Below are 25,143 nucleotides of genomic sequence, written 5' to 3'. Positions count from 1 at the left end.
TTTTGTTCTTGGTTATATTGTATATTTTCCGCTTAGTGCTGGCTTCAACAAAACTGAACCTGGAGCCTAAGGTTCGCAACTTCACAGCCCCATCAATTTCCCATCAAATTCGCTGATAGCATTTTTTCAAGTATTCGTACAGACTGCGAATGATTAAAAGAATGATTAGGTAAATCTGAGGCTGAACCCATAAATTTAAACGTTTAAATGACGCTTCAAAATTTTAGTTACATACGAGAAGGAGTGCATTAGTGTAATTAAATACTTACGTATGATATTGTTAGAATGCCTTGTGTAGAAAGTGCGCGAAGATCTTTGAGGATGTCTGCGACTTTGTTCGAAGAGCTAATTTCCTAGAAGTGGGAAATAATTAATTTCAAAATAAGTTTACTAATTCGGTAATGAATACAAAGTAAAAATTCTGTGTATATGAATCTTAAATTATACTCAAATGTCAAAATTAGATTGCCCATTACCTTCACAACGTAATTCACATCACTTTCGGTAAGAAATGGTATAAGAGCAGCAGCCAGCTCAGGGTGATGAGATTGAAAGCAAATTTTGATGACTGGCTTGAGATTTAATTCATGTGCCACAGGACACGAAGGTATTAAACGAATTGCCGCAACACACTCATCAAATTGCTTCTGAGAAAATAATGCATTCGACTTTCGAAATGGATCCCATATTAATAGTTCCCAACTTTTGACATAGCCATTACAGCCCACCACGTGACTCACGGTTGATACTTTCGGTAAGAATTTTCTAAGTTCTGTGACCTGCATATGAAATAAAAACCCATTCAAGAATTCAATCAATCCCCCTCAGCAGCACCTTCGTTCAGTTAATATTCACTATATCTGAAACGATACAATTATGTACTTATTTTGTAAATACGTACCATGGACAATTTTACCATTGCACATAATGTCTGATCCCATAAGACATAATTTCTTAATTCAAAATCAATACAGATTTGTAGAATGAGAACAAGTGCCTCTGGTAAATGCATATGACTTCTAAACAACGCCTGTGCTAATTCAAGTTTTGGAGTATCCTCAAATCTTTGAACACTGAATACGAATCCAAGCTTGCCCAGCTTGCTTGAGTATTGCAATGATTTCATATACTGCCTATAAATTAGTTGATCCGCTTTTAATAACAATACGAACTACAAGATAATAACAAAATGATTAATTCAGTAAAAGAAAAAAATGTTGAGATAAGTAATGAATTACTTAATGCTCTGCAGGTCCCTTTTAGTGAGATCTTGCACAGTTCTCGAATCCATAATAGCTAAGAGTACATGAAGAGCCCGAAATTGAACTCCAGCACTGAACGAAAGTTCACTTTGGTTACTGAATCCAGTATTTATTAAATAATTGGCAGACATCACTTTGTCCCCCCATTCAAGTATGTAACAAGCTCTGCATAAGAAATATTTTCGTTATTATTCAAGCTTATACATCAATTATTTGTAAGGTTTACTTACCGCAGCAAGTTATCATCATCAATGGTGTTATCCTCAGGAATCTGTGTCATGATATTGCTAGTCATACTGTCGTCCAGTTTAGTACTACTCTCATTTGGCTGTAACCATTCTTCAAGTAATTCTAATCGAAGTTTCAAAACATTCAGAGAAAAAATTTTCCCAAGTTCATTTGCTACCAGATTTATATCAGGTTTATATTCAGTTGCACCACGACTTCTTAGAACTATACTCTTATCCAAATACAGCTCACGAAGTAACTGTTCGGGAGAGTTAATCAACTGTAGGTAGTGATTCTTTCCGAGCCCATGTGTGTACAAAACATGTTTCGCCGAAAGGTTTACGTATTTAAACTTAATTTTCTGTCAAAAAATGATTCTGTTATTTTCCAGAGAATAATTATGCTTCAACTTCTATAACAATAAATAAAAAACTTTATACTTAATACTCAATTAAGACATGATGCCAAATGAGCAATTTACCTCTATCATTACTTTGTCTGAATGAGATGTTTGTGCCCATTTCTGAGCATAGGCATAACATTCTTGGGCAGCAGCTGTTTGGTCAGCGCCTGGTTGACAGTGATTAACAACATAGTAAAGAACAGCCGTACCATAGTAAGGTGCATCTTGATCCGGCATATGCTTTATACATGCTGTAATATCATCGAGCAATGCTGGATTTTTTGAATGAATTTGCCATTCGGATGTACCTTTTTTTGATTCATTTCCCGCTTCCCATATTTGAGTGATACTTCCTTTTATGGCTATGGTACAAATCACATGTATTTGTAATTTTAAAACAGACGCTATGTCTATCCATTTTTTGTAAGTTGACAAATTCAACTCCGGTGCTGAAATCAATATTATTCAACATTAGGGAAAATAATGAATATGCTGTAGAATAATTAATATTATCAGTTGTCACGATTACTTATAAGTTTCCATTGGTCAACTTTGGGTAAGAATGGAAGTCTCCACTGAGAGATTTCTGGGAGAGAACTATTATCCGGACAAATATGAGACCATTCTTCATATTCCACTTGAGTTGGTTTCCTGGAATTAAGTCACATTATATAATATACTACACAGAACAATCTTTTTGAATATATTTTTACTTTCCGAATGCATATTGAATACAAAACTCACCCAATCCGAACGTAGTTTTGTAAAAAACAGAAGTGGTTCAGCCATTGTTCATTTCTGTCTTCGAGTATTTCCATGATCAGAAGGAAGACTTCGTAATGATAAAAATTAATCTATAATACAGGATTATTGAATTGGTATCATTTCTGCATGAAAAATCGAAATTATGTATGGTTTTCAATCTGACATGAGAGTACAATTTGTGGGGTAGAATCAGATTATAGCTGAGTACATACCGTCAACCATAAAGTAGCCAAATGATTCTCCAAAGAGGATTTGTGTTCTATCAAAGCAGCCACATCTTTACAAGTTTTATATAGTGTAACAACTTCATCTTCCTCAATTCTTAATTCTGTAATAATAATCGTTTAGAGCATCATAATAGTGTAACTGAAATGACGATAGTAAAAAAGTAACTGAATAATGATATTTTAATATACCTTTCTCATTTTGTAATGAGACAATTTTTATCGCAGGATTCCATTGTTTCAATAATATGTCAAGATACAAAATATAGCATTCGTCTAAGTCAAAGTCAAAATCAATACAGAATTCTTTGATTAGCTCAATGCAGCCAGATTTCATGGAACGCATCACGCGTTCCAGGATCTTTTGCTTCCCTTCAGTGTTACTGGTCAATATTTCTGAAATTTAATAACTTTGCATTAATACATAATACCCTCCTGAGTTGTTCTACCCTAATGATTGGAATATTACCTTTAGGTTGAATACCATACTTGGACAATTTTTTCGCCCAAGTATGGCACATGCGATAGTAGGCAAAATAACTTAAATGTGTGTCACTCTTACTTAAGTTACAATATTCATAGCCAAGATCTGAGATTGCACCATGACGTGAATAATCCGATTGATACCTTTAACAAATAACAAGATTGAAAGGTTTGTATAAGTCAACTTGAGATTTTGACAATACGATGTTCATATATCAGTCGTCATTATACTTGTATCAAAGGTACCAATGTGCTTACATTTTGCTAGCCGATGTGAGCCATTTGAAGGCATCTGGTTCAGAAAACATATAGAGGCAAGACAGGCCGGATTGCAGATCAAAAGTACGAGCACTGATTATTTTTTGCAATAACATGTTCAAGCATGTGTCTCGTACTGACTGAATAGGGAGGAAAATATGCGTTTCTGCACTTATTGTAGAACAGCAAAAAGATACCAAAGTATTTAAAATTTGCAGAAAAGAGAAATCATAATTCTCTTTGGGTATTAATTTTATTTCAGTTATTAGACCACTTAGTGGGCTGGAATCATTTTGCTGAAACGATTTATTATGATTAAAAAAATTTCATCTCATTGTAAAAAAATGTTTCTAGTAAATAAAATAGACTTATGACGAACCGTTGATAAAGCAGAATCGCCCCTGATCTTTTCACGGTCTGAAAGTATAAATGTTTATTATGAATTGATCAAATAATATGTTCCAGTATCTAATACCACAATACCTAATGTGCAAAATGAATGACACTCGAATGACCGTTCAAGAAAACGTAAATTCATCCGGCTGGAATATATATCAGTATCCGTGTAGATTTTATACAACCTCCATGGCGTTTTATCACCTAATACATTTTTCATAGCTGCTTGACTAACTGCTTCACTGCCATATATTTTACAACTCAAATTGATCCAACTTGTTGTTGATAATATTCGTGAGAGATCCCCTAAAATGAGAAAGACATTATAACTAAATATAACTGTAGGTAGATGTGATTGACTATCAACTACTTCAGTACATACCAATTGAACAACTATCTAATGCGGAGGCTGACATATTCTTCAAGTTCTCCAAAGTATCAAGCTCCCCTATTTTCATATCTAATATGCATATTCTACATAATCTCTGAACATAAGGATATTCGTTAACCGTGAAACAACTAGTTCCTTTTGTCCTGGGTGAAAAAAAAAGCGCATGCAACATGAAATAAAACCTGATTATGATGTATTTATGTTATTCTCTACAAATCGTACAATCCTTACTCGACGTAATACTTGAGTATCTCTGTGTTTTGGGTGATCTCAAGTAACAAGCATAGGGCCAAAATTTGTGGTAATCCCAGAAGACTGGCAACCCTTAAAGCTTTTTTATAGGTAGCAAATGCTGATAATCTCATATTATGTAAGTCTATGAATGGAAAATAAAATACTAAATATTAGAACGTCTGTAGCTAAGAACTAATGAATACTTCAGTTATAAAATTTCATGATTCACTTGTTACCATCACACAATTGTTCAAGATGATTCTGTAGAATAGTCTCCCGCCTTGTCTGACAATCTATAAGAGTTAACTTGAACCCAAATTCTTTGCGTAGTTGACACAGGGATTTTAATTCAGATGCAGTAGTGAGTGTATCATCCTCGATCAAAGTTTTGTGATCTTTAACCCCGTTTAACTTCACTTGCATTATATCTAACAGTTCAACATAATAATCTGGAGTGTTATTCATTTCCTGAAAATAATCATTAGTAAAAGCTTACTTGAAAACTTTTTTTTCAAGTTCTAGTAATCAAAATTAAAATTCAATATATGAGATCCACTTTAATGTTAGATATATTTTAATGTATATGTAACTAATTACCTTAAACTGAACACAAACGCTAATATAATTAACTATTTGTTTACAACAATATATTGCATCTTCGTCGTTCATGCAATTTATAAGGGTGGTCACTTCTTCCAAATCTCTGTAAATATCAATACAAAAAGGTGTGCAATGCCTGTATATTGAAAGTCATCAATAGTATATCAGATTCATACCCATTGTTCACAAAATGATTAACGCTTTGTGACAGAGCTCGAATTTTTAATAATTGATTACTTTTTGTAAGCTCATATATATCTTTTAGCATGCCATCTCGATTCTGTTTTATTATATATTTTATCAAATTCTGAAATTCAAATTAACAAAGGCTATGAAACAAAGAATATACTAATCTTGACCAAGTCAAGTAACAGTTGATCATGTTATACTTACGTCGTTGATACCTATATGCTGATAGCCATATTTTTTCAATATCAACTTGCTTGCTACCGAATTACGTTCAGCTATAATTTCAGACACCAGTGGATGCTTATTACAAATACTAGTTTCAACTAGCGCTAAGATTGTAGAACTCCATGGAACAGGCGCTTTTTTTAATGTCGACAAAGTTTGTTGTAAGCGACCCTGTGAATTTATTTATCTGTGAATTACTGAGGACTCTATACAAGATGTTTATTGAACATCTTACAATTAGTGAATTCATGAATGAGTACCAAAGACTCACCTCAATATTGTGTATACAGCTGATAATATCAACTATTTTCTTCTCCCATGGAGCTTCTTCCCAAAACCACCATCCTTCAGACCTTTTCAATGTTTGCTGTACCACGAAACATGGAATATTAGATAAAATCATTACTAACAAACCGTCATGACATGGTAAATACTAAATGTGTACCTGAATGTATAGCGCTAAGACGTGATCATTATTCAGAGAATGAGCAAGCATATACCGATGCAAAAAGTTTGGAACAAAATTACAAACTTCGTTTTGATATACTTTGTGCAGCAATATATGTGCTACTTCTATTGGCTCACCCATATATTCATCAATTTTGACAATTAATCTGAAACCGAAAAACCATAAAAGTTGATTTAATGCTGCAATAGTAAAATTTAAATTCTTGTACTTACCTGTAATTTTTTTTAAGATCCTGCAAATCGGTCAAGGCTTGAATGACGGCATTCAGATGCTGCAATGGTGAATGTTTTGTATTGTATTGTTGTTGCAAGTGAGAGAATGATTGTGATTCTCTGAAATTGAACAAACTCAGTAGACCCTCGCAGAATTCGAGTCCACTCTCTGGCCATTTACTGTGATCAAATTTTTCAAAGGATTTGGCTCGTCTGTAGCCCCAAGTGACTATTTCTGATAAACCGTCAGGAAAAACAGAAAGAATAGATGGCACAAAGTGGAAGAGCCAAGCCCACAAATCCTGGTGGGGTGTTCCGTCTGGAATTTTTTCCAAAATTTCCCCTACCATAGTTGTAGTTAAATGGCTCAATAAGCTCGATGCATGTCGTACCCAAATCAGCGCCGCAATCTTAATCTCACCCTGCGCAAGACAATGATGTGATTACTTGGATCTTTTAGATATTTTAGCAATCAAAACAAAGAAATTCAAAAATTAACAATGTTCAAACATTAATGGTTTCCGATGAAATGCACATGATACATACTTACAAGAGCCAAATATTTTTTACACTCCCTCAATAAATTTGATTTCGAAAATTCAGCCCAATTACTTGTTTCCTCATTATTGCACATAAGAGTATTTTCCTTAGTTTTATGGATCATTTCATAAGTTTGAGTTCGCAATATAGTATTGTTTAGTTCCAATAAGTGTGCAGCTACTAGATCGTCACTTCTTTTCTAAAAATGAATTATTCCTTGTTTAAGTACCAGGATAGGATTTGGGCAATAAACTAATTCCAATTCATTGAATTTGTGATTCATCAAATGACCCTATTACCTCTGCACATTCCATTAATCTTTCACGTGCATAAGAAAAGAGTTCCCTATTCTGCTTAAAGTCGGTAGTGACAATGTTATGACAACATGCAATTACGAGTTTAATATTTTTAACTTTATCCAAAGTATCAATAAGTTTCTTGAGTGTGGATGTTGAGAAATTTTCATTCGCTGATGTACTACACTGTTTTGTAAGTGTAATAGCTTTTGCAGTGTAAATCGCATCTGTGTCTAGATTAAACCGTTCAGCAAAGCTTTCAGCCTCTTCATATTTACTACGCCTTAACAATCTCTGTAACTGACACTCTGGCAATGTTTCTTCTACTGCTCTGATTCTAATAGTGTCAATAGCTGACGTGGTTGTGCCCGTACATTCCAAAAATATTATTTCATTTGTTGAACCACTACTAAAATCAACTAAAGAAATAGTTGAAGAAACTTGTAGATTGAATTTGACTTGAAAATCTGAAATAAGTTTGCAACATTACTGGTTAACCTGGAGCTGCAAATACTTCATCATATTGTAATCATTCACATTTACCAGGAAAAGAAACCAGCTGTAAAAACGTATTGGAACTGTCCATTTGTGGTTTCAATAAAATAAGAATTTGAGTTGGAGTATCAGGTTCATTGTCAACAATCATAATATCAGAAACAGGTCCATCCCAAACTTTTCTTCCAAGCAGCGTGTTAGGGCAAACAAGATTTAATGCTCCATCACATCGCACGCACAACAAGGATCTATAATAATGAATGCCATCAATCTAATGACTTTACAAGTACATAGTCATGATTATGTATACTTTTAATCCAAGTATATAATATGATTTCAGTAAGATGAATAAAAATGACATAGATACACACCTTCGATTTCGCATATATTGTATTTTGACATACTTATATGGTAAGTCATTGAATGAAGAAAAACATTGACTTGGCCAAACATAAATATCTTCACTAACCATAACTACAGATTGCTGCTGATTCAGAAGACACGCTACAACATTGTGTACCTAACATTGAGAACAAATATTTATTTTCCACCATAAAATTATTAATGAACGTAAATATAACAAATCTTTTCCATGCATTTCTGCACGTAGTAAGGCTACTCAGAAATTGATTTAATTGTTTGTAGCAAAAAATATAAAATACTTCTTGGACGGAGTGTTGTCTGAATACTGAATGGCATTCAATGTTTTTTGTAAGTTCTCTGAGTTTTGAAGCATCCTCCACATGCAATACAGCCTCTATGATTTGCGCATTGAACCCGGATAATCTAGATATAAATACATGCAAGAGAATAATTATAATATCTGAAACATTGATTAATAAATGAACATAATTATAGAGTTGGATATCTCCTGGTAGCGAATGAATCATACGTTCTTGTTAACTGATAAATAAAAATTAGCCGCTCCACAGACCTATAAATGTGACCTTTCGATGTGATGAGCAATAAATTTGAAGAGTCAGATTCATCGAGTTCTTGGAATATTTTCACAATAATTTCACCTGTATCATCTTGACTCTGAATGACATTCCTAGAAATATGGATAGCTATTTACTAGAGAAAACTATACCTTTTTAAAAAAAATCATCATGAAAATCAGATATTTCTAAATTTTCTAATGAATAAGTACCTGATAAATACCAATCTGCCACCAGCTTCCAAATTTAAACAATAAAGACTTCCATTGTTCAATGTAACAAATAGAAAAGACAAGTCTTTGGATATATAGTGGGATGTTATTAACGAATCAAATCCAATACATAATCTGATATCTTTACAAGATAGATCCTCAAATATAGTAATGGATTTATCTATTGAAATACATAGCATGCAGTCCTCGATTGATGTAACAACCTGTGGATTGTTGACGACCTGCACAGTGAACAGAGAAATGAGCCAAAGGATGACATTATCAAAATTGATGGTCTTTACAATTCCATGACGATGAAGTTTATTCATTGAGTAATAATTAAATTGAACAACCTTGTCCTCTGTCTGAATGGTAGCAAGAGTAGTGATTTCATAAACGGAATCATAACTCTCAGCTACGGTTCGGGCACCAAAGTTGACAGTTTCATCTTCTGCATCAAATCCTGATAATACTTTGTTCCAAAGCGCCATAATTTTATGCAGTGTTGAATCAAAACATCAGAAAAACGTATACATCTTTTTACTGACTTATCTAAATATCTACAACACAAACGTCAGACATACCACATTTTCGTCACACGCTAGCAGACCGTTGACGTTTGAGTTTGAAAATTTGACAGCGCGTACCTTAGAGCATATAGAGACCAATAGACAGTCACCATCTGGAATACATCAGCGCTATCACGTGCCCGTCTTCCACAGTTAGTTAACTTTGAAATTCTTGAAATTGGACAAAAAAGGATGGTGGGCCGACTTCTTTTCTCTTTCACAAGTTCATAAACTTGATTTTTTTCGTCGCCAAGGTTATAGTGTCAAAGCTTGCAAAGGCCCTTGATAAATGCTCCATTATTACTACTATTGCAAATGGTATATCAAAACTCATTAGATCGCTATTGCTGATTTTCGCGTGCATTGCAGCTTTCTACCACGATGTCTATTATACGCTGAAAATCGTAGATTTATCATAGATTTATCCCTAAATAATGCCCCCTGCTTGACAGGCAGGTTTGATTTCTACACCACGTGGACGGCAGGGTTGACAGTATTAGCAAATCGATTGCAAGCGGACTTCGATGAAAAGATTTGTATATGGCCCAATTTCAGCTTGACAGCGAATAATATACAAATAGTATTAAACTTTGCATATGCAGCGGATTTTATTGCATTATACAAAAATCAATAATGGTTTTCTAGGCGCAAGCGCTACTGTCACAACGAGTGGATCCATGCACTGCGTCCAACAGACATACGCTACAATGATAATTGTCAATCTGATTTACAATTACTGATAGAACATATCAGCCAGCTAAAATATCTCCGTTATTTTTAATTAACACATCGCAAAAAGTTTCAAGTCTTCCAGAGGAATTAAACTATTCGTCATAAATGGCACGCAATACGAACTGTGGTAAAGTTTACTTAGGATACGAAGATGAATGTGTCACGGAAAAACATCGTTCCCTTGTCAACTTTACAACGAATAAGATTGGGGGTAAACCGGTAAGTAGTTACTGTTACTACTTCTGCTGTTGTTTTAGTCCAAATACTTGTCAAAAACTTGTCAAAAACGTTTCCACTCCTTTTCATTTATCGTTCTAATTCTATTCTGCTTACATTTATTTCTTCAGATGGATCGCTGACTATTGTTAGCATTATAGCAAATATGATGTATATTTTTTCCCTCCACACAGATGGTATCGTGAAATTTTTTTTTTTCTATCTAGGATTGGCACTGTGGTAAAACATCGATAAAAACACCTCAATGTACCTTGTGTGGGCTGCAGCAATTATTAGCCCTGCAGATCTATGCACCGCTAGACAACTCAAAATACCACCGTACACTTTATATATTTACCTGTATTAATCCAAACTGCTGGAATCAGAATGAAAGCTGGACTTGTATTCGGGTTCAATCAGTTGAAGATATGAGCGATGTAAATACCTCAGCCAGCAGTAGTGTTCATACGGAGTCTCTGACAAGTTGGCTAACTAATGCAGATGACTGGGGCAATGATTCCAATGACAATACATCTGAACAGAATGGAAATAATGTTGCATTCTCTCAAAGACAATTTAGTCTCTCATCGTGGAACGAAAGCCTCGATCATGATTTCAACAACGATTTTACAAAATTACATGTTGATGATCCTAATGCAAACAGGTTTGTTTTTAAAATCATACGACTTTACTGTCAATAAGTCTATTCAAGTAACTGGATCTTTTTCATTTTAGTCCTACAGGTATAGAGAGCCCCACGGTTGGTGGAGGAGGTGCAGTAGGAAGATTGGATTCTCCTCATGCTTCAGCTGAGATAGAAGGGGAAGAGAATGAAGTGATTTGCATTGATAGTCCCACAAAGCCACAACATGATTTGGTTACATTACTGCACGAAGTGACACCTCTTCCCATACAGCATGTCGAGTCTAAGGACGCCGTTTGTCTGTCGTTTACAGAAATATTTATCTCTGTTGATGAAGAAGACTGTACCAATTATGTGACACAGCATGTTCGCGATTTACTCCTTGAGTACCAACAGTGTAATCCTGATTCAATTCCCAATTCACCTGTTGATTCTGGAGCTAGCAAGCAAACTGATACTACCCTAGAGAAATATGAAAAGGGTATCCCTGTCCATGGAGATGAAATGTTCCACGATTTTATGTCCAGACTACAGATGAACCCAGGACAAATCCTCAGGTATTGCGTATATTACAACTCTGCCCCCCCACCCATCATTGCTTAAATAGATATTTTGCTGTGGTAGAAAACTGAGCTACGTAGCTTGTTACACATTTCACTCAATTGATGTTCTAATTTTATACTTGTTCCAGGTATTCACGAGACGGTAATGCTGCTCTGCTACCATATCCCATAGGAGGCACTGTAGGTAGATGTAAACACTGCGGAGAACAAATGACATTTGAATTACAAATATTACCGACTATAATACCTAAGCTGAAGCTCAATACTCAACAGGAACAAGATTTCCAAATTGAATTTGGAACAGTTTTGATACATACTTGTTCCCGTAGCTGTTGGTCATCAACAGATACTTATAGAGAAGAACCAGTTATTGTACAAGCTGAGAAATTGTTTTAGAAATTTCCCCTAGAGAAGCAATTTAAAATGATATTTTCGAACTATACATAAGGTAAATTTTTGATCCAACTTTGTAGAAAAATACCGTCCACCGCTCGGTATTTATTAGATCTGCTGCAGACTAGTAAAGGTAGTTTAAGCCGGGAGGAATGATGTATGAGAAAGTGTCGCCCTACCTCTAGCTATGAATGTTCCTGACACAAGATTTTAATATCTGTTGCTTGTTAGAATTTTTTTGATATGTATAAGCAGTTACTATACATGTAGGTTTAAAATACTTTACGTCGAAGAGACGAATGTAATTATTTAATGCTGACAGCAGTATGAAGTCATCTGATTGACGATTTTCCACTTGGTTAATTGAATTTCTTTATTATATCCATAATATTGCTCATTTGAATTCGAGCTATACTGCAGTAATTATTAAAATCCGCAGTTTAATTTTGACAAGCAATAGTTAGTGATCTTTACAACGCTACTAACTGCTACGTACTGGCTCAAAGTACACATCGAGAAGAATAAATAATATTTTAAATTATTCAAGTGGTTATGGAATAAGAGGTAGTCTATTTCATAATTCATCTTCCATGTAAAAAATTCCATGTAAATTATATGCATTGAAACTGGAGAGATTCAACTTTCTTTCCATAAATGTAAATGTATAACGCATATGGATATACCTATGATGATTAATTTATTCGAATTGATTGAAACGATATAATATGATACTGGTAAGTTGAACTCGTTTCGAATGTTCAATTATTTCTTAGTAAAAAATACTTCCACCGAAAAATGTGTTCTTTATTTCACTGCGGTATGCCACAAATGTACATATTTGTATGTTTCTGGAATTCAATGGATAATATATTGTTAAAAATCGTAACAATAATGTTTCAAATGCTAGTTAAACAGGTATTGTAACGATTACAACGTTATATGGGTTGATGTGAACGAACTGCTATATCAAGGCTCTAGAATGCTATATACAACGATATTTTGTACTCTTCACTTACACTGGGTATTTAAAAGTTTCTCTGGAGAGGATGTTCTGGAAAATAACCATGGTTCTTAAACATTTTCTCACTAATTCCCTTCAAGAAATCATCACAGTTGTTATGCTTTCCTTCTAATATTTCGTTCATATTTATTTCTACTCTTTTAGATGCCATCCAGCAAATACTAGCAGCTGAAATAATATCTTGATCTGAATGCCTGAGACCAATACAATGGGAACGCGAGGCTCTGCCTAAACTGGCTGTCATTGCATAGATATCCATGGCTATTTCTGCAATTCTTTGTAATTCCAAATGTTCATCGCTAACGCTTGCGCCATATTTGACTAACAATTCTTCTGTACTAGCAGCCAACATATGAATGCTTTTTTGAAGCAGTTTAGCAGGTTCTTGCAGTGATGGGTGTAAGTATTCTTCCAGAGCGAGATCTGGACCTTCCTCTGGGAAAAAATAATCTTTAAGAATGAATTTAGAATTCACGAATGGATTTCTGTATTTTTTTACTCTAGAGGCATTTTCTGATCCTGAATGTTGGAGTCCAATTGTTGCGATGTATGTAATCAAATCTAATGTATTCTGATTCCATAATGGCAGTGCCAAAGCATCCCTATAAATCTTTTCGTAACAATTACTTTTCAAGTAACTTTCTTTTCCGATCAGTTGCATCCCTTCATTTATTCGCGATATGCATTCTTGTATTGAATATGCTTCAACAATGGCACTTTCTAGACTGCAATCTTGATCTTGATATTGATCGATCAGTCCTGCAGTTAAATAGGTCATACTTTCAATCGCATAGAGGGACAAGCTCATTTTGCCAAGAATACCTTTTGCAGAATTATAGTCCATTAACGATTTGTCGTAGTGTCTTGAGTGAATAATGTGTTCAGTCAGCAAATTGATGAAATTTTTTAACAATGCTACTACCTGTGACCCAACATTATGTTTCCCTAGGAAAAGTACATCAAGCATAATATTAGACCCTGATTCAAGCTGACCTAGTAGGTTTTCTTTTGGTAGGATTACTTCTTTCAGAGTAACTGTGCATGTTTCCAAGCCTTGTTGGCCCATTTTTATACCATTGTTGGAACTACTAATTCCTCCACGTTCTCTTTCAGCCAAGAAAACTCCTAGTAATGTTGGCCTATGCCATGGATCTTCAGTTTCTGTGAAATTGGCAGGGACCAAAAAACAATTCGCCTCATTACCATTAGGGACATGAATCTTTTCTGTATTGAGCTTCCAGAATTTTTCACATGATGTTCTAGTTGCAGTACCATTCAATATAAATCCTTTCTTGACATGTTGTTCAGTATAGGCAAATGCAGGAATTAGTTCACCACTCACAATACGTGGTATGATTTTCTTCTTCTGTTCTTCATTGCCATATTTCATAAGCACTGCAATCGGATCCATGCGGCTGAATAGATAAGAACCTAATGCAGGACTTTTACTCACTACTTCAACCAGCTTAGCATACTCTATTGCACTTAGTCCAATGCCGTTATACTCCTGGCTTATGGTGGAACGAAAAACACCAAACTCTCCAAGTTTCTCTGCTACCTGATGTGGTCGTGGTTCATTTTCGTCCGTTTGTTTACCATCAAAGGTTTGGTTGATGTATTCTTTAATTGGTGCGAGCCATTCTTCAAATTGCTTATGTCTATCATCATTTTTGATTTCAGGGTATGTTAATATTTCGTGATCAACCTCTGCGACAAATAAATTTTTCATGTAAGGCTGTCGCATTGGATTTTTTGTAGGCAATGGTTCCAGTTTTACATCAAAGTTTGTATCATCAATTATTGTATTATCAGACTCCTCCACAGCTTTGGTATAGCGTCTAATGAATGAGTAAGTGCACTTCAAGCTGGAAGCATGTCGCCTGAGTAATATTCTACTCGTCAACATCTTAATGACTCCAGATCTTGTAACTTATCACTCAAAGAAATCCTCTAACTTTAACCTAACGCGTTGTTCCACCGGTTTTGGGGCTCGTGAACCGCCCTTAACCAAAATCACAGCATGATTGATCCTCCGTCCTTACAATTAGAGATACTCACAAAGTACAGAAGCTATATTTTCCCGAACACCGTGGCTGGATGGTGAACTCACAACTCAAAAGCCAATTCAAACTCTGGAAATTGGAAAGCGCTTGAAAGAATCTGTTTATAATCAGCTCTATGATTATTAATGATTTTGGAGATATTATCTACTTGTAAATGATATATTAGATCGGCAAAAACAATGCATAAGTAGTTCAGTACATTAATAGCGTCCCGACCGAAGACGCACTGGTGCGATGGAGAGGGGTGCAGTATTTTTTGATGAGTTCAAAAACGTATTAAGCCAACGGAACATCCGGAATAAAAGTGGAGACGCGGTCGAGGGTTGCGTTTGCATGTGTCAACAGTTTGTATAAACAAAACGGTATTAAAAGTGAAAACCGAAAAATCATGATATTCGGAAGAACGTTGAGAACAAACTGACCGATTAAATTAAGGTAAATTGTTTCATTGAGAGTGGAAACCTTTTTTTAATCCCGATTTACGATGGACCGCCAAAAATAGGACGCCATCTTGAGCACTCTTGTTGACAGTTTATCAAACTATGAATGAAATATTTGTATTTACATGGCTAATTGTAATTGTCAGAATGGTTATTTGATAGTACATTTCTATTTGATTGCATGTTTGATTCATTCAAAAACAGTATGTGAGTTTTTTAATCCACAGGGTAACCATAATACCAAGAATCTTAACCTGGTAAACAAACTTCTGTTGATTTGATGATGCTTTACTATAGGCGGTTCATGGCATTCTATTTTACAGAGTTACAATAGAGTACTTGTATTTCCAATCTATTAGTTTAATTTACAACTAATATATATTTTATTTCTGTGTTCTAGGAAAGACATAAAGTGCACTAATCATGTTTTATGCACATTTTGTCTTGGCCAAAAAGGGGCCACTGGCCCGTATTTGGCTGGCCGCTCATTGGGACAAGAAACTCACAAAAGCTCATGTATTCGAAACAAACATAGAAAAATCTGTTGACGGTATTCTGCAACCTAAGGTAAGCCTCAACATTATCATTCAGTATTTGTTACTCTCCAAAGTACTCATTTTGAACCCATCCTAATGTTTTTCCTGACAAATGTGTTCTGACTTTATCACATTAGGTTAAAATGGCTTTGAGGACATCTGGGCATCTCTTGTTGGGAGTAGTGAGAATTTATTCAAGGAAAGCCAAATATCTACTAGCAGATTGCAATGAAGCTTTTGTAAAAATAAAAATGGCATTCAGACCAGGAATGGTCGATTTACCAGAAGAACATCGGGAAGCTGCAGTTAATGCAATTACATTACCAGAAGTTTTCCATGACTTTGATACTGCGATGCCTGAGCTTAAGTAAGTAGCAAAATTTCAAGATAGAGATCATGATATTTATTTGACATACGTTTGATATGTGCTAAACTTTTTATAACTGTTACATTCAAATATCTGATCATTGAACTAGTATTCATTGATAATAATTCAATCACAAACTTTGTAGAGATGTGGATATCGAAGCACAATTTAGTTTGAATCAATCCCGAGCAGAAGAAATTACTATGAGGGAAGATTATGGAAGTTTGTCTCTTGTTACACATGATCAAGGATTTGGAGATATGAGTTTTGATGCAGAACCACCCGAGCTGATGAGACATGCAGCTACAATGGAACCTTCACTTGATCAAGTATGTCAATTAAAACCTTATTCCTGATGACTTTCTATCGCATAATTGTTTGAGAATTATGAGAGATGAATAATGAATAACCAATTCTGAATGCCTGTTGATACTAAAGGTTGAATTTTCAGAGTCACATGCTGTTCAGCGATGGCCCTGGAATGGAAGCTGCACTTGAACCAAAAGATAAAGAGCCAGTAGCTGGCACCTCTGCAGCTGCACAACCTATGGATATCGATACCCCAATTAGGGATGATGGCTTTGGTGGTCATCTGGGTCAAGATATAATATGTGAGTTCAATAATCCGTACGATTGGCATAAGCAATGTGATCGTTTTGTCTCTAGAGAATTGAATAAATAACAATGAAATATATTTCAGCCGGCGGATTGTTTGAAGGTGGTCTTTTTGATGAAGCGCCAATGGGAGAAGTAGCAGTACCTGAGGTTAGCACATTAAGCGAGCAACAAGAAGTTGCCGCTGCGGCAGGCGCCCCACCGGCAATTCATGATGACTCTGACGAAGATATGGGTGATCATTTTGGCGGACCTCCATCTCCTATGGGGGGTATGAGGTTAGTGTTGTTAGAGAAAAAGTTCATTTGAAAAAACGATTTGTTGAATAGTCGATCGCGAATTTCCATTCTCAACAAAAAGCGACTCGTATCTATTGGAGTGTATGAATTTACTTGCAGCAGCAGTGAGGGTTCAAGACCAGCTACACCTGCTGCGTTAGGGGAAGAAATCGAGGGTAGAACGAGTGTGGCTAGTCGCCGATTCACTCCTGCACCCCCAATGGCTCTTGAAGAACACCCAGTAGACGCAATTGAAGAGGCACAACCTCAGCAAGAACAAACAACTCTCCTTCACGATGAGGAGGAAAGTTTCGCCTTGGCTCCAGTTGATGCTTCTGCTCTTAAAGGTAATGTTAATTGTCTATTGGATTACTTGTCATTTGCATTTACTGCGACTCGGACTCTGATTACAAAAGTAAATTGAGAATAAAATTCAAAATCTCGTGACTTTCAGGGTTCACCAAGGCTAAACGTAAACGTAAACTCATTGTCGATGAAGTCAAAAATATCTCTGGAGAAGAAATGAAAGCTCAACTGTCAGACACTAGTGATATTATCACGACATTAGATTTGGCCCCTCCAACCAAGCGTTTAATGCACTGGAAGGAGACCGGCGGTGTTGAAAAACTATTTGCTCTACCAGGGAGACCAATACCTGCTCGAGTCTTGTTCAAGGTAGGATCTTTTCCTTCTTTCATTTTATAACTATCAATTAATCAAATCTCATGTTTGAATTATATCTGAAATCAATAGATATTAAGAGGAATTTTAAATTTCAGAATTATCAACGGCACTTAACGAGTAAATCTTACGACCACGAAGATTTTGGTAGATTAGATGCGGATGAAGATGGTATGCAACTAGAGCAAATGAGAGATGCCGCAGACATGGAGCCAGCTAGTTTTGACCAGAGTATCATTGGTAAACGAATGAGTCGAAAACGAAAAGCCCCTGCGGATGAAGAGGTCAGTATCAATATAACAACCTAACTACTATACTCACTCCTGTCTGATCTGCAGAGAGTCATAGAGATCTATCTTCATGTTTTAGTCCAAACAGCAACTGACCACACAACAACAGATAGAATCAGAAGTTTCTCAAACATCAGTTGCCAGTGAGATGATGGAAGTACCAAGTATAGTACCACCAACCCCCTTACCTCCTCCAAGATCACCAATACCTCCAGAAGTATCACTACCTCCTGAAACACCTGTTCCTGACATCAGTGCTATGCTTCCTTCCGTTGATTCTATTGATCAAATGGCCCTTCCCCCTGTCACTCCGTCCCTTAGTATGGAAATGCCTCAAATACCACCAGCTGAAGTCAGCTCGCTACTCGGTACTACTGAACAGCCACAAGCACTACCTGAACAGACGGAAGAAACGAGTTTACAACCTTCTGAGCTTCCTCAGATGGAAAATATGGGCTATGAGCAGGTAAATCTTTTGTCTTTCAGTTATTCATTCATCGGCTCTAGTATATACCTACATGGAGTCTCAATATCTTTAGTAGCGTCAGTTCATGAAGACACATTGTCTATTGGTTTAAGGGTCAAGCACAAGTACCATTTTTGGGATACGATGATCACCAGCCACTCGCGCACACACCAGGTGCGATATCAGAAAGGGGGCCGGCCACGCCCTGGAACCACGAAGACTACGAATTCCCTCCTTCTGTTGGTCCGGTACGTATCTATACATTAAAAAAGTTTATATGTATGTACTTATAAGTATTGGAAAGGATCAACTATAATTTCTTTTTTTTTTCAATTGTTTTACAGCTAGAGGAACAGCAGGTTGATGAAACCTACGAGCAATTTGAAGAACGAGTATTAAACAAGAGAGCAGCTCACATGTACCATTTAATTAAGAGCAAACTAGAGACCAAAGATCATTTGACCTTGTCGGATATGGCCTATAAAAACAATCGCAAACAGGTACAGATTGAGATATGATAAATACTCATTTATTCAAAAAATTACATACGAATGAAATATCCATCCTCCGGTGGTCGTCATGTTATTCTAAATTCTCGTTTCTGTGCATGTTCACTTTTACAAATAGTATTCAATGAAAATAGTTCGCTAACTGTGTTGTTTGTTCTCCTATTTTTACAGGCCGCACAGAAATTCTACACGTTATTAGTTCTTAAAAAATTCCAAGTGTTGGAATTGAACCAGGAATCTTCGTACGCTGATATTGTGGTTACCCCAGGATCCAAATTCGAAAATCCAGCGTTATAAGTATACCTTCTGTTATCAGATCATGAAATCGTGTAAACATGCCTGCGTTGTCCTATTGCGCGTTTACTACGAATAAAGTTACATGAAAATGTTTGTTGGCAAAGATCGACGAGTTAATGATGGAAACTATAGATATATTTTATAAATCGCATAATTTCTGATAATCTTGTCAATACAAATAATCGGTCCTGGAATATTTATTTAACAATATTCTTTTATTTTTGACGTTAGATAGGTTTACCTGAGAAAACATTTTTACATTATTTTCACTTTACTCTGAAGATTGTTTATGAACGTGGTCTTGAAATCTTCATTTGAACTTGAGTATACGCCTTGTGAATTTCTCGTGTTATTATTTTTTCTCTACTCAAAATTTTATCGAGAATGAACCTTGGTTTTATTTCGAATGCATATCGCGTCAATAATTTTAGTTTTATTCTACTTTCAAGTCAGATTTGTTTTGATCCCGATTCTCATTTTTATGATAATAACAACTGTAATTATTTTTGGCTTTTTCACGTGTAATCAGTGTAAATACCATAATATTTGGAGAAAAACTCGTATAACACTGCTTTGCGACCCTACTCATTGATCAAGGTCTAAAATTTTTCTACTTACTAGTAGAATGATGGACAAACACAACAAATTTTAGTACTTTTTCATAATCTCGTGTACTGTACAAATGAATGAAAGATGAGTAAATGGAATTTCTATTCAAGCTTTCCACATACTCAATATGAAATTGATCACTTGACAACTTTTTTTGAGTCATCAATTTCATGTTATTAAAATCTTTGTTATTAATAAATCTCATCTCACCTTGGTACAAAACCTCAACACACGCGCTTTGAATTTGAATACTAATTTTTTTCTCACGTTACTTTCACCAGGATTCCAATAATCATATCACAGTTTACGTAAACAATTACTTATACAGTTTAAATAAAGAGAAAAATAAGAAAAAATTTGAAGATATGATCTATCGAGAAGGTTACAGACAGTGGCTTTGTTCCACAATAATCAGATTGCTTAAAAAAAAATAATAATTGCCTCTTCAGATCAATTTGTTGTACTGTTATTTACTGCAACGCTCGTTGTTGAATAGTTCTAATGTAAAACTCTCCTAGACTCTCACTATCTTATTTGAAATATGTTGACCATTCAAAAAAGTTTGACTGAATCGTGACTATTACTTTGTTACAATGGTAGCTGTGGTAACAAATTATGAAAAAAATTGAAATCATAGCATAGTTGAGCCCTAAGTAACGTCCCGACACTGCGTAATTTTGATTAAATCATTATTAAGAGATTTACTCGCATCAAATGTTATCAGCAAATAAGATCGATATTTTATTTTGCTGACTAGCTGGCGTTTCTCCTTATTCGTTGGTTCAAAGATTCACGATTGTATAAATTCATTGTATATTGTACGTGGCACTCTATTTCATCATCAAAACACAAAAGAAAGAAAAATGTTATATTCTGAATAATTTTTGTTATATCAATCCAATAATGTAACGTACTCTTCTAATATAGATTAAAATATGAGATCATTAAATGTAATATATTATTATATAAAATTGTATCAATTAAAGGGATTCTGGAAATTGTAGATTTATTCAATGCAGTCATTACCTGGAATACTACATAGTTCAAGGGAGTGAGTGGAAATCGATTGCTGAGTCTGTAACTATTTTATTTATGCAGGGGACGAAAGATCAAACCCTTAACATTCATTTTAAAAAGCTTTATTTCTTAACTTTACGATTAGCAAATTGTTTATATTGAATCAACTTACAAAATTAATGTATGACAGTCGAAATGTATCTAGTACATCATCACTGTGATTAAATGATAGATACGTTAATTAAATTAAAGCGAACGTGAAGTTAAGGGCGCCAACTCGATATTTATAACGAGAAGGTAGAATGAAAACCAAGTGCGAATATTTAATTCTACCCATCGAGGTCACCAGCAGCCATTGCATCTTGATAAGATCTATCGTTGCTTTGCTCAGGGTCCAGTTTTATCATGTCATCAATTCGCAGAATGGTGATTGCTGCCTCAGTCGCGAATTTCAATGATTTAATTTTAGATATTGCTGGCTCCAATATCCCGGCTTTTTTGTTATCCCTTACTGTCCCTTCAATTAAATCCAGTCCCACCCATTTCAAATGAGCGTGATCAGCCTTTGTCTGGCTAGAATTATGATATGCTCTCAATTTTGCAACAAGGTCTGTCGCATCTTGCGCAGCATTAACAGCTAGTGTTTTTGGTATTATAAGAAGGGACTTGGCGTATTCTGCAATAGCGAGCTGCTCTCTGGAACTCTGTCGGGATAATTATATGAATTAATTTACTACTTCATTGGGTTTTTTTTTGTTCTGTTTTGTTTTACAAACAAGTTGTTTAACATTTGAATAAGCTTTTCTTGATGACCAAAGCATGCAACTTACCAAAGAAGTAGCGAAATTCTCGAGATAAATAGAAAGGGCTGCTTCAACACAGCCTCCACCAGCAACTACTGATTTGCTTTCTAACACTCTCTTCACTACGCATAAGGCGTCATGAACAGATCGCTCCATTTCATCACAATAGAAATCGTTAGGTCCGCGCAAAATGATAGAAGCAGCTGTACGTGCCTTTGGCCTGTTGAGGAAAATTAATAGCAGCTTGATTACCATGTAAGAGCACTTCACTCATGAGTTTGAGGTAACCAATCAATAATGGATGATGATTATATTTAATGAGCCATACCCTTTAATGAGAATGAGCTCGTCGTCACACACGTTTTCTTGGACAACTTCCGCAGCTTCACCCAAAAAGTTTGCATCGAAACTCTCCTCTCCTTCCATATTAGTCAAAGATGTTAAAAACTGGGCACCGGTTGCTTTGGCAATGCGCTTAAGATCAGATTTTTTACATCTGCGAACCGCTAGAGCACCAGCTTCAACAAAATACTACAAAAAACGAAATGATTAAATATTTAAATTGGATTTTTGAGGAAACCCCTCAGAAAAGGATGGTAAATCAAATACCTTGAGACAGAGATCATCAATACCACCCGTGACAAAAATAACATTAGTACCAGCAGCAAGGATTTTTTGGATACGTTCTTTAGTGATGTCAGATTCACGTTGACGAACTCCCTCCAACTTCTCAGGGTCGGTAATAAGTACCTCAACTCCCAGCTTCATTTTTGCTTTCTGCAGTGAAAAGTCAAGGCACGCGATTTTGGCATTTACTATTTTTTTCGGCATAGCTTGTGAGGCTACGGTGCAGTTCAAAGCATATCCAGGTACAAGAATAGACTCGCGAGCACTTTTTCCGTGAGCTTTTAATATGTTGACGGCTTTCACGGGATACAAATGTCCACCCTTTCCGTCATTGACTTTTACTGCGTTAGATGCATCTACTACCATGTTGGCAAAAAAGTCTGCATCACTGTATATTGTGCTTAGGAAAACTAAGACGAAAGTTTTTCACATGTTTCAGATTTGATTAACCCTATAATAAAAATTATCTGATAACTGTGCAAGTTTGGCTTTAATCATAGGCAATATATTATGATGGACGAAAGGATACGCTCCAATGATTTTGCTGGACATTGAGGTCTTGGCCACATTGACTAAACAGTCTCTACCCAACTCATCGACGCTGACGGTCAGATGTTCTTGAATGTATTTGCATGCCTCTCTGAAATACAAGAGCACCATGAATATCTGACTTGATCAACTACTAATAAGAGAGGGTTGAAATAAACCCTTGATGACCTACTTGCACGCAAGTCGGTACCCGCTAATGACTGATGTTGGATGAATTTTCTGTTTAACTAATTCATCAGCATTCTTCAAAAGTTCAGCAGCAATGATAACCTGTTACATCCAAAGATCAAATGTAATTGAATCTTTCACGTTAGTTATATGAACAATAAATTATCAAGATATCTGATTCAATAAATAATCTATACTTACAACAGAGGTTGTTCCATCGCCAACCTCATCATCTTGAAGCTGAGCAAGCTCTACCAATACACGAGCTGCCGGATGCTCAACCTCAAGGAGACGTAGTATTGTTGCACCATCATTTGTTACTGTTACATCCTGTAGAATAATTCACATAAAATGAACAATAATTCTATCAGTACAGTTTTTAGTTCAAAAACATAAAGCCAGCAATAAAGTTATAGGGAAAGATACATACCCCAATATCGTCGACGAGCATTTTGTCAAGACCAACAGGTCCTAAGGAGCTCTTCACAATGTTAGCAATGGAGGATGCTGCCATGACTGGAAAATTTCAGGTGGATTAATATTTTTGCTGAGTCTTCATCATGTGAAGTGTTTCAGCACAGAGGAACTCATAGATATGAAGTGAATTGCGGACAAATGGACCGGTTTTTCTGGAGTTTGCCACCCATAGACTATTTATAAAAATGTTGGGTCTATGTGATAATTGACAGGTTAAATACTTCACAAGAAATTAAAATACTGGAGAATGAGGCAGTATGAATATCTATCAATAGAACAAGCGCAAGGATGCATTGTTAATAAACATGCATTAAATATCGAAAATGAACATAGCAATCGTACGTTACTTTGTTAGAGTAATTTGTATGAAATATTTAGAGTATAGAATAAAGGAATTGCAGAAAATATCAATATTACAAAGATACTGAAATGCTGATAATTTTATTCCTATACAGGATAAATTTCCTTAACAAAATAGGTTAGCGTATTACCATTTTGTGTGCGAACTGGAGCACCGGATTGTCTGGTGCCACCAACCGCCAAAGGACTTGCAACAGTCGACATTTTCACGATTTTTTACACGAACGAAGTATTTGAAAATTTATTTCGTCTTGAAAAGATTTGCCGAACGTGGGTGAGGTCGGTCAGAATCGCGTGTGTGACTCGATCCAATAATGATAGAAACACTGCGGCTCGTCTGTCTTCGCATACTGGTCAGACTCATGCGAATATTCTATTGGATCTGAGGAAGAAACGAGGAACATCCATTGGCTCACGAATATTCAGGGTCGGCAAGATCTTGGGTGACTATCCGGAAAACACTTCGCGCGTGGGCATAGAAGATCTGAGTACTTTCTAGAATGAATTGAAGAACATGATTTTTTATAGAAAGCCTGAAAGAAGTTTATAAAAACTATAAATTTGGTCTCGAACATGCGATTTCTAATGGATGACCACCCTTGATATTCTTCTCAATCCGTAGACCTACAAAACTCCAAATTATTGTATGACCATATTTGGTCACGAAATTCTAACAACTGCATGAGTAAGGTCGCTATGTTTGCAACGTCGTTCACACTGAGAAACTAAGCAACCGCCGCCATTAAAAAGATAGAGAATTTTAGGGCGCGCGACATTTCAAAAAGCGAGAATTCTTGCAGCGTAGTAGTCGCTGTTGACTGGAATGCTGAAAGCGTTACTGAAACCGTAAAGGGAAAGCTGAAATGACTAAAGATTGAGAGTCACACCTATTGAATGATCCCAAGATCTTGTTTACAATGAAAGAGAAATCACAAATCATGAATTATAGGATGACCTACGGGTGGTAGCTTGAGAAAATGAAAAATTTGGTTTTACTTGTTGTTTTCCACCCCGAGTATGATTTTCAGACCGAA

At 35.7% G+C, this 25,143-nt stretch overlaps 5 protein-coding genes across 11 annotated transcripts; 2 read left to right on the top strand and 3 right to left on the bottom strand.

Moving 5' to 3' along the window:
• Position 1: 1 nt before the first annotated feature.
• On the bottom strand, positions 2-9,602 carry LOC105683871 (kinetochore-associated protein 1). 2 transcript variants are annotated; one of them, XM_048656949.1, is made up of 33 exons: positions 9,468-9,602; positions 9,174-9,380; positions 8,821-9,062; positions 8,605-8,721; positions 8,333-8,456; positions 8,042-8,190; positions 7,719-7,918; positions 7,179-7,642; positions 6,890-7,078; positions 6,340-6,761; positions 6,104-6,272; positions 5,930-6,025; positions 5,638-5,829; positions 5,421-5,551; positions 5,242-5,347; positions 4,881-5,112; positions 4,642-4,786; positions 4,402-4,553; positions 4,107-4,325; positions 4,003-4,040; positions 3,624-3,919; positions 3,352-3,509; positions 3,075-3,278; positions 2,871-2,986; positions 2,638-2,747; positions 2,423-2,544; positions 1,972-2,342; positions 1,493-1,851; positions 1,239-1,427; positions 902-1,133; positions 477-779; positions 270-353; positions 2-143 (listed from the first exon to the last, which is right to left on the bottom strand). In XM_048656949.1, the coding sequence occupies exons 2-33, from the start codon at positions 9,309-9,311 to the stop codon at positions 93-95; spliced, it is 6,120 nt and encodes a 2,039-aa protein (XP_048512906.1). In that variant the 5' UTR covers positions 9,312-9,380; positions 9,468-9,602; the 3' UTR covers positions 2-92. The 2 variants fall into 2 exon arrangements, with proteins under 2 accessions (XP_048512906.1, XP_012252236.2); XM_012396813.3 differs by lacking the exon at positions 9,468-9,602 and having other exon boundaries at positions 9,174-9,456.
• LOC105683879 (programmed cell death protein 2-like) lies at positions 9,574-12,732 on the top strand. Of its 4 annotated transcripts, XM_048656957.1 has the most exons (6): positions 9,689-9,707; positions 9,842-9,925; positions 10,035-10,340; positions 10,565-11,001; positions 11,073-11,537; positions 11,672-12,732. In XM_048656957.1, the coding sequence occupies exons 3-6, from the start codon at positions 10,227-10,229 to the stop codon at positions 11,937-11,939; spliced, it is 1,284 nt and encodes a 427-aa protein (XP_048512914.1). In that variant the 5' UTR covers positions 9,689-9,707; positions 9,842-9,925; positions 10,035-10,226; the 3' UTR covers positions 11,940-12,732. The 4 variants fall into 4 exon arrangements, with proteins under 4 accessions (XP_012252253.2, XP_048512912.1, XP_048512913.1 ...); XM_012396830.3 differs by lacking the exon at positions 9,842-9,925 and having other exon boundaries at positions 9,574-9,707; XM_048656955.1 differs by having other exon boundaries at positions 9,626-9,707; positions 9,842-10,340.
• Positions 12,717-15,192, bottom strand: LOC105683878 (complex I assembly factor ACAD9, mitochondrial). The gene has a single exon (XM_012396829.3). The coding sequence runs from the start codon at positions 14,861-14,863 to the stop codon at positions 12,962-12,964; it is 1,902 nt and encodes a 633-aa protein (XP_012252252.2). The 5' UTR covers positions 14,864-15,192; the 3' UTR covers positions 12,717-12,961.
• A 109-nt stretch (positions 15,193-15,301) lies between these two features.
• LOC105683876 (double-strand-break repair protein rad21 homolog) lies at positions 15,302-21,106 on the top strand. Of its 3 annotated transcripts, none has more exons than XM_020851111.2 (13): positions 15,302-15,455; positions 15,861-16,027; positions 16,134-16,363; positions 16,509-16,692; positions 16,815-16,974; positions 17,064-17,256; positions 17,380-17,603; positions 17,711-17,931; positions 18,036-18,221; positions 18,307-18,693; positions 18,807-18,941; positions 19,038-19,193; positions 19,374-21,106. In XM_020851111.2, the coding sequence occupies exons 2-13, from the start codon at positions 15,884-15,886 to the stop codon at positions 19,497-19,499; spliced, it is 2,346 nt and encodes a 781-aa protein (XP_020706770.1). In that variant the 5' UTR covers positions 15,302-15,455; positions 15,861-15,883; the 3' UTR covers positions 19,500-21,106. The 3 variants fall into 3 exon arrangements, with proteins under 3 accessions (XP_020706770.1, XP_012252249.1, XP_012252248.1); XM_012396826.3 differs by having other exon boundaries at positions 17,377-17,603; XM_012396825.3 differs by lacking the exon at positions 15,302-15,455 and adding an exon at positions 15,549-15,717 and having other exon boundaries at positions 17,377-17,603.
• A 125-nt stretch (positions 21,107-21,231) lies between these two features.
• LOC105683877 (T-complex protein 1 subunit alpha) lies at positions 21,232-24,814 on the bottom strand. The gene is made up of 10 exons (XM_048656954.1): positions 24,683-24,814; positions 24,241-24,604; positions 23,703-23,788; positions 23,474-23,602; positions 23,277-23,374; positions 23,085-23,195; positions 22,538-22,943; positions 22,257-22,459; positions 21,956-22,148; positions 21,232-21,829 (listed from the first exon to the last, which is right to left on the bottom strand). The coding sequence occupies exons 2-10, from the start codon at positions 24,311-24,313 to the stop codon at positions 21,455-21,457; spliced, it is 1,674 nt and encodes a 557-aa protein (XP_048512911.1). The 5' UTR covers positions 24,314-24,604; positions 24,683-24,814; the 3' UTR covers positions 21,232-21,454.
• Positions 24,815-25,143: the final 329 nt, after the last annotated feature.

Source organism: Athalia rosae, chromosome 6 (assembly GCF_917208135.1).
Source record: "Athalia rosae chromosome 6, iyAthRosa1.1, whole genome shotgun sequence".
Classification (NCBI taxonomy): domain Eukaryota; kingdom Metazoa; phylum Arthropoda; class Insecta; order Hymenoptera; family Athaliidae; genus Athalia; species Athalia rosae.
Note: the sequence above shows the minus strand (reverse complement) of the source record. Positions and strands in the feature narration are given on the sequence as shown.

What these genes read in the sequence shown, in the direction of transcription:
- LOC105683871 (XM_048656949.1), bottom strand. Translation starts at nt 9,311, where the DNA reads ATGGCGCTTTGGAACAAAGTATTATCAGGATTTGATGCAGAAGATGAA. An exon ending in CTCACATCGGCTAGCAAAAT is followed by an intron (nt 3,510 to 3,623) that starts GTAAGCACATTG and finishes TATTTGTTAAAG; the next exon opens with GTATCAATCGGATTATTCAC. An exon ending in TGACCAATGGAAACTTATAA is followed by an intron (nt 2,343 to 2,422) that starts GTAATCGTGACA and finishes TATTGATTTCAG; the next exon opens with CACCGGAGTTGAATTTGTCA.
- LOC105683878 (XM_012396829.3), bottom strand. Translation starts at nt 14,863, where the DNA reads ATGTTGACGAGTAGAATATTACTCAGGCGACATGCTTCCAGCTTGAAG.
- LOC105683876 (XM_012396826.3), top strand. Translation starts at nt 15,884, where the DNA reads ATGTTTTATGCACATTTTGTCTTGGCCAAAAAGGGGCCACTGGCCCGT. An exon ending in TCTGGGTCAAGATATAATAT is followed by an intron (nt 16,975 to 17,063) that starts GTGAGTTCAATA and finishes AATATATTTCAG; the next exon opens with CCGGCGGATTGTTTGAAGGT. An exon ending in TCTCCTATGGGGGGTATGAG is followed by an intron (nt 17,257 to 17,376) that starts GTTAGTGTTGTT and finishes ATTTACTTGCAG; the next exon opens with CAGCAGTGAGGGTTCAAGAC.
- LOC105683877 (XM_048656954.1), bottom strand. Translation starts at nt 24,313, where the DNA reads ATGTCGACTGTTGCAAGTCCTTTGGCGGTTGGTGGCACCAGACAATCC. An exon ending in GGGTACCGACTTGCGTGCAA is followed by an intron (nt 23,196 to 23,276) that starts GTAGGTCATCAA and finishes CTTGTATTTCAG; the next exon opens with AGAGGCATGCAAATACATTC. An exon ending in TCCAGCAAAATCATTGGAGC is followed by an intron (nt 22,944 to 23,084) that starts GTATCCTTTCGT and finishes CACAATATACAG; the next exon opens with TGATGCAGACTTTTTTGCCA.
- LOC105683879 (XM_012396830.3), top strand. Translation starts at nt 10,227, where the DNA reads ATGGCACGCAATACGAACTGTGGTAAAGTTTACTTAGGATACGAAGAT. An exon ending in GATGATCCTAATGCAAACAG is followed by an intron (nt 11,002 to 11,072) that starts GTTTGTTTTTAA and finishes TTTTCATTTTAG; the next exon opens with TCCTACAGGTATAGAGAGCC. An exon ending in AACCCAGGACAAATCCTCAG is followed by an intron (nt 11,538 to 11,671) that starts GTATTGCGTATA and finishes TACTTGTTCCAG; the next exon opens with GTATTCACGAGACGGTAATG.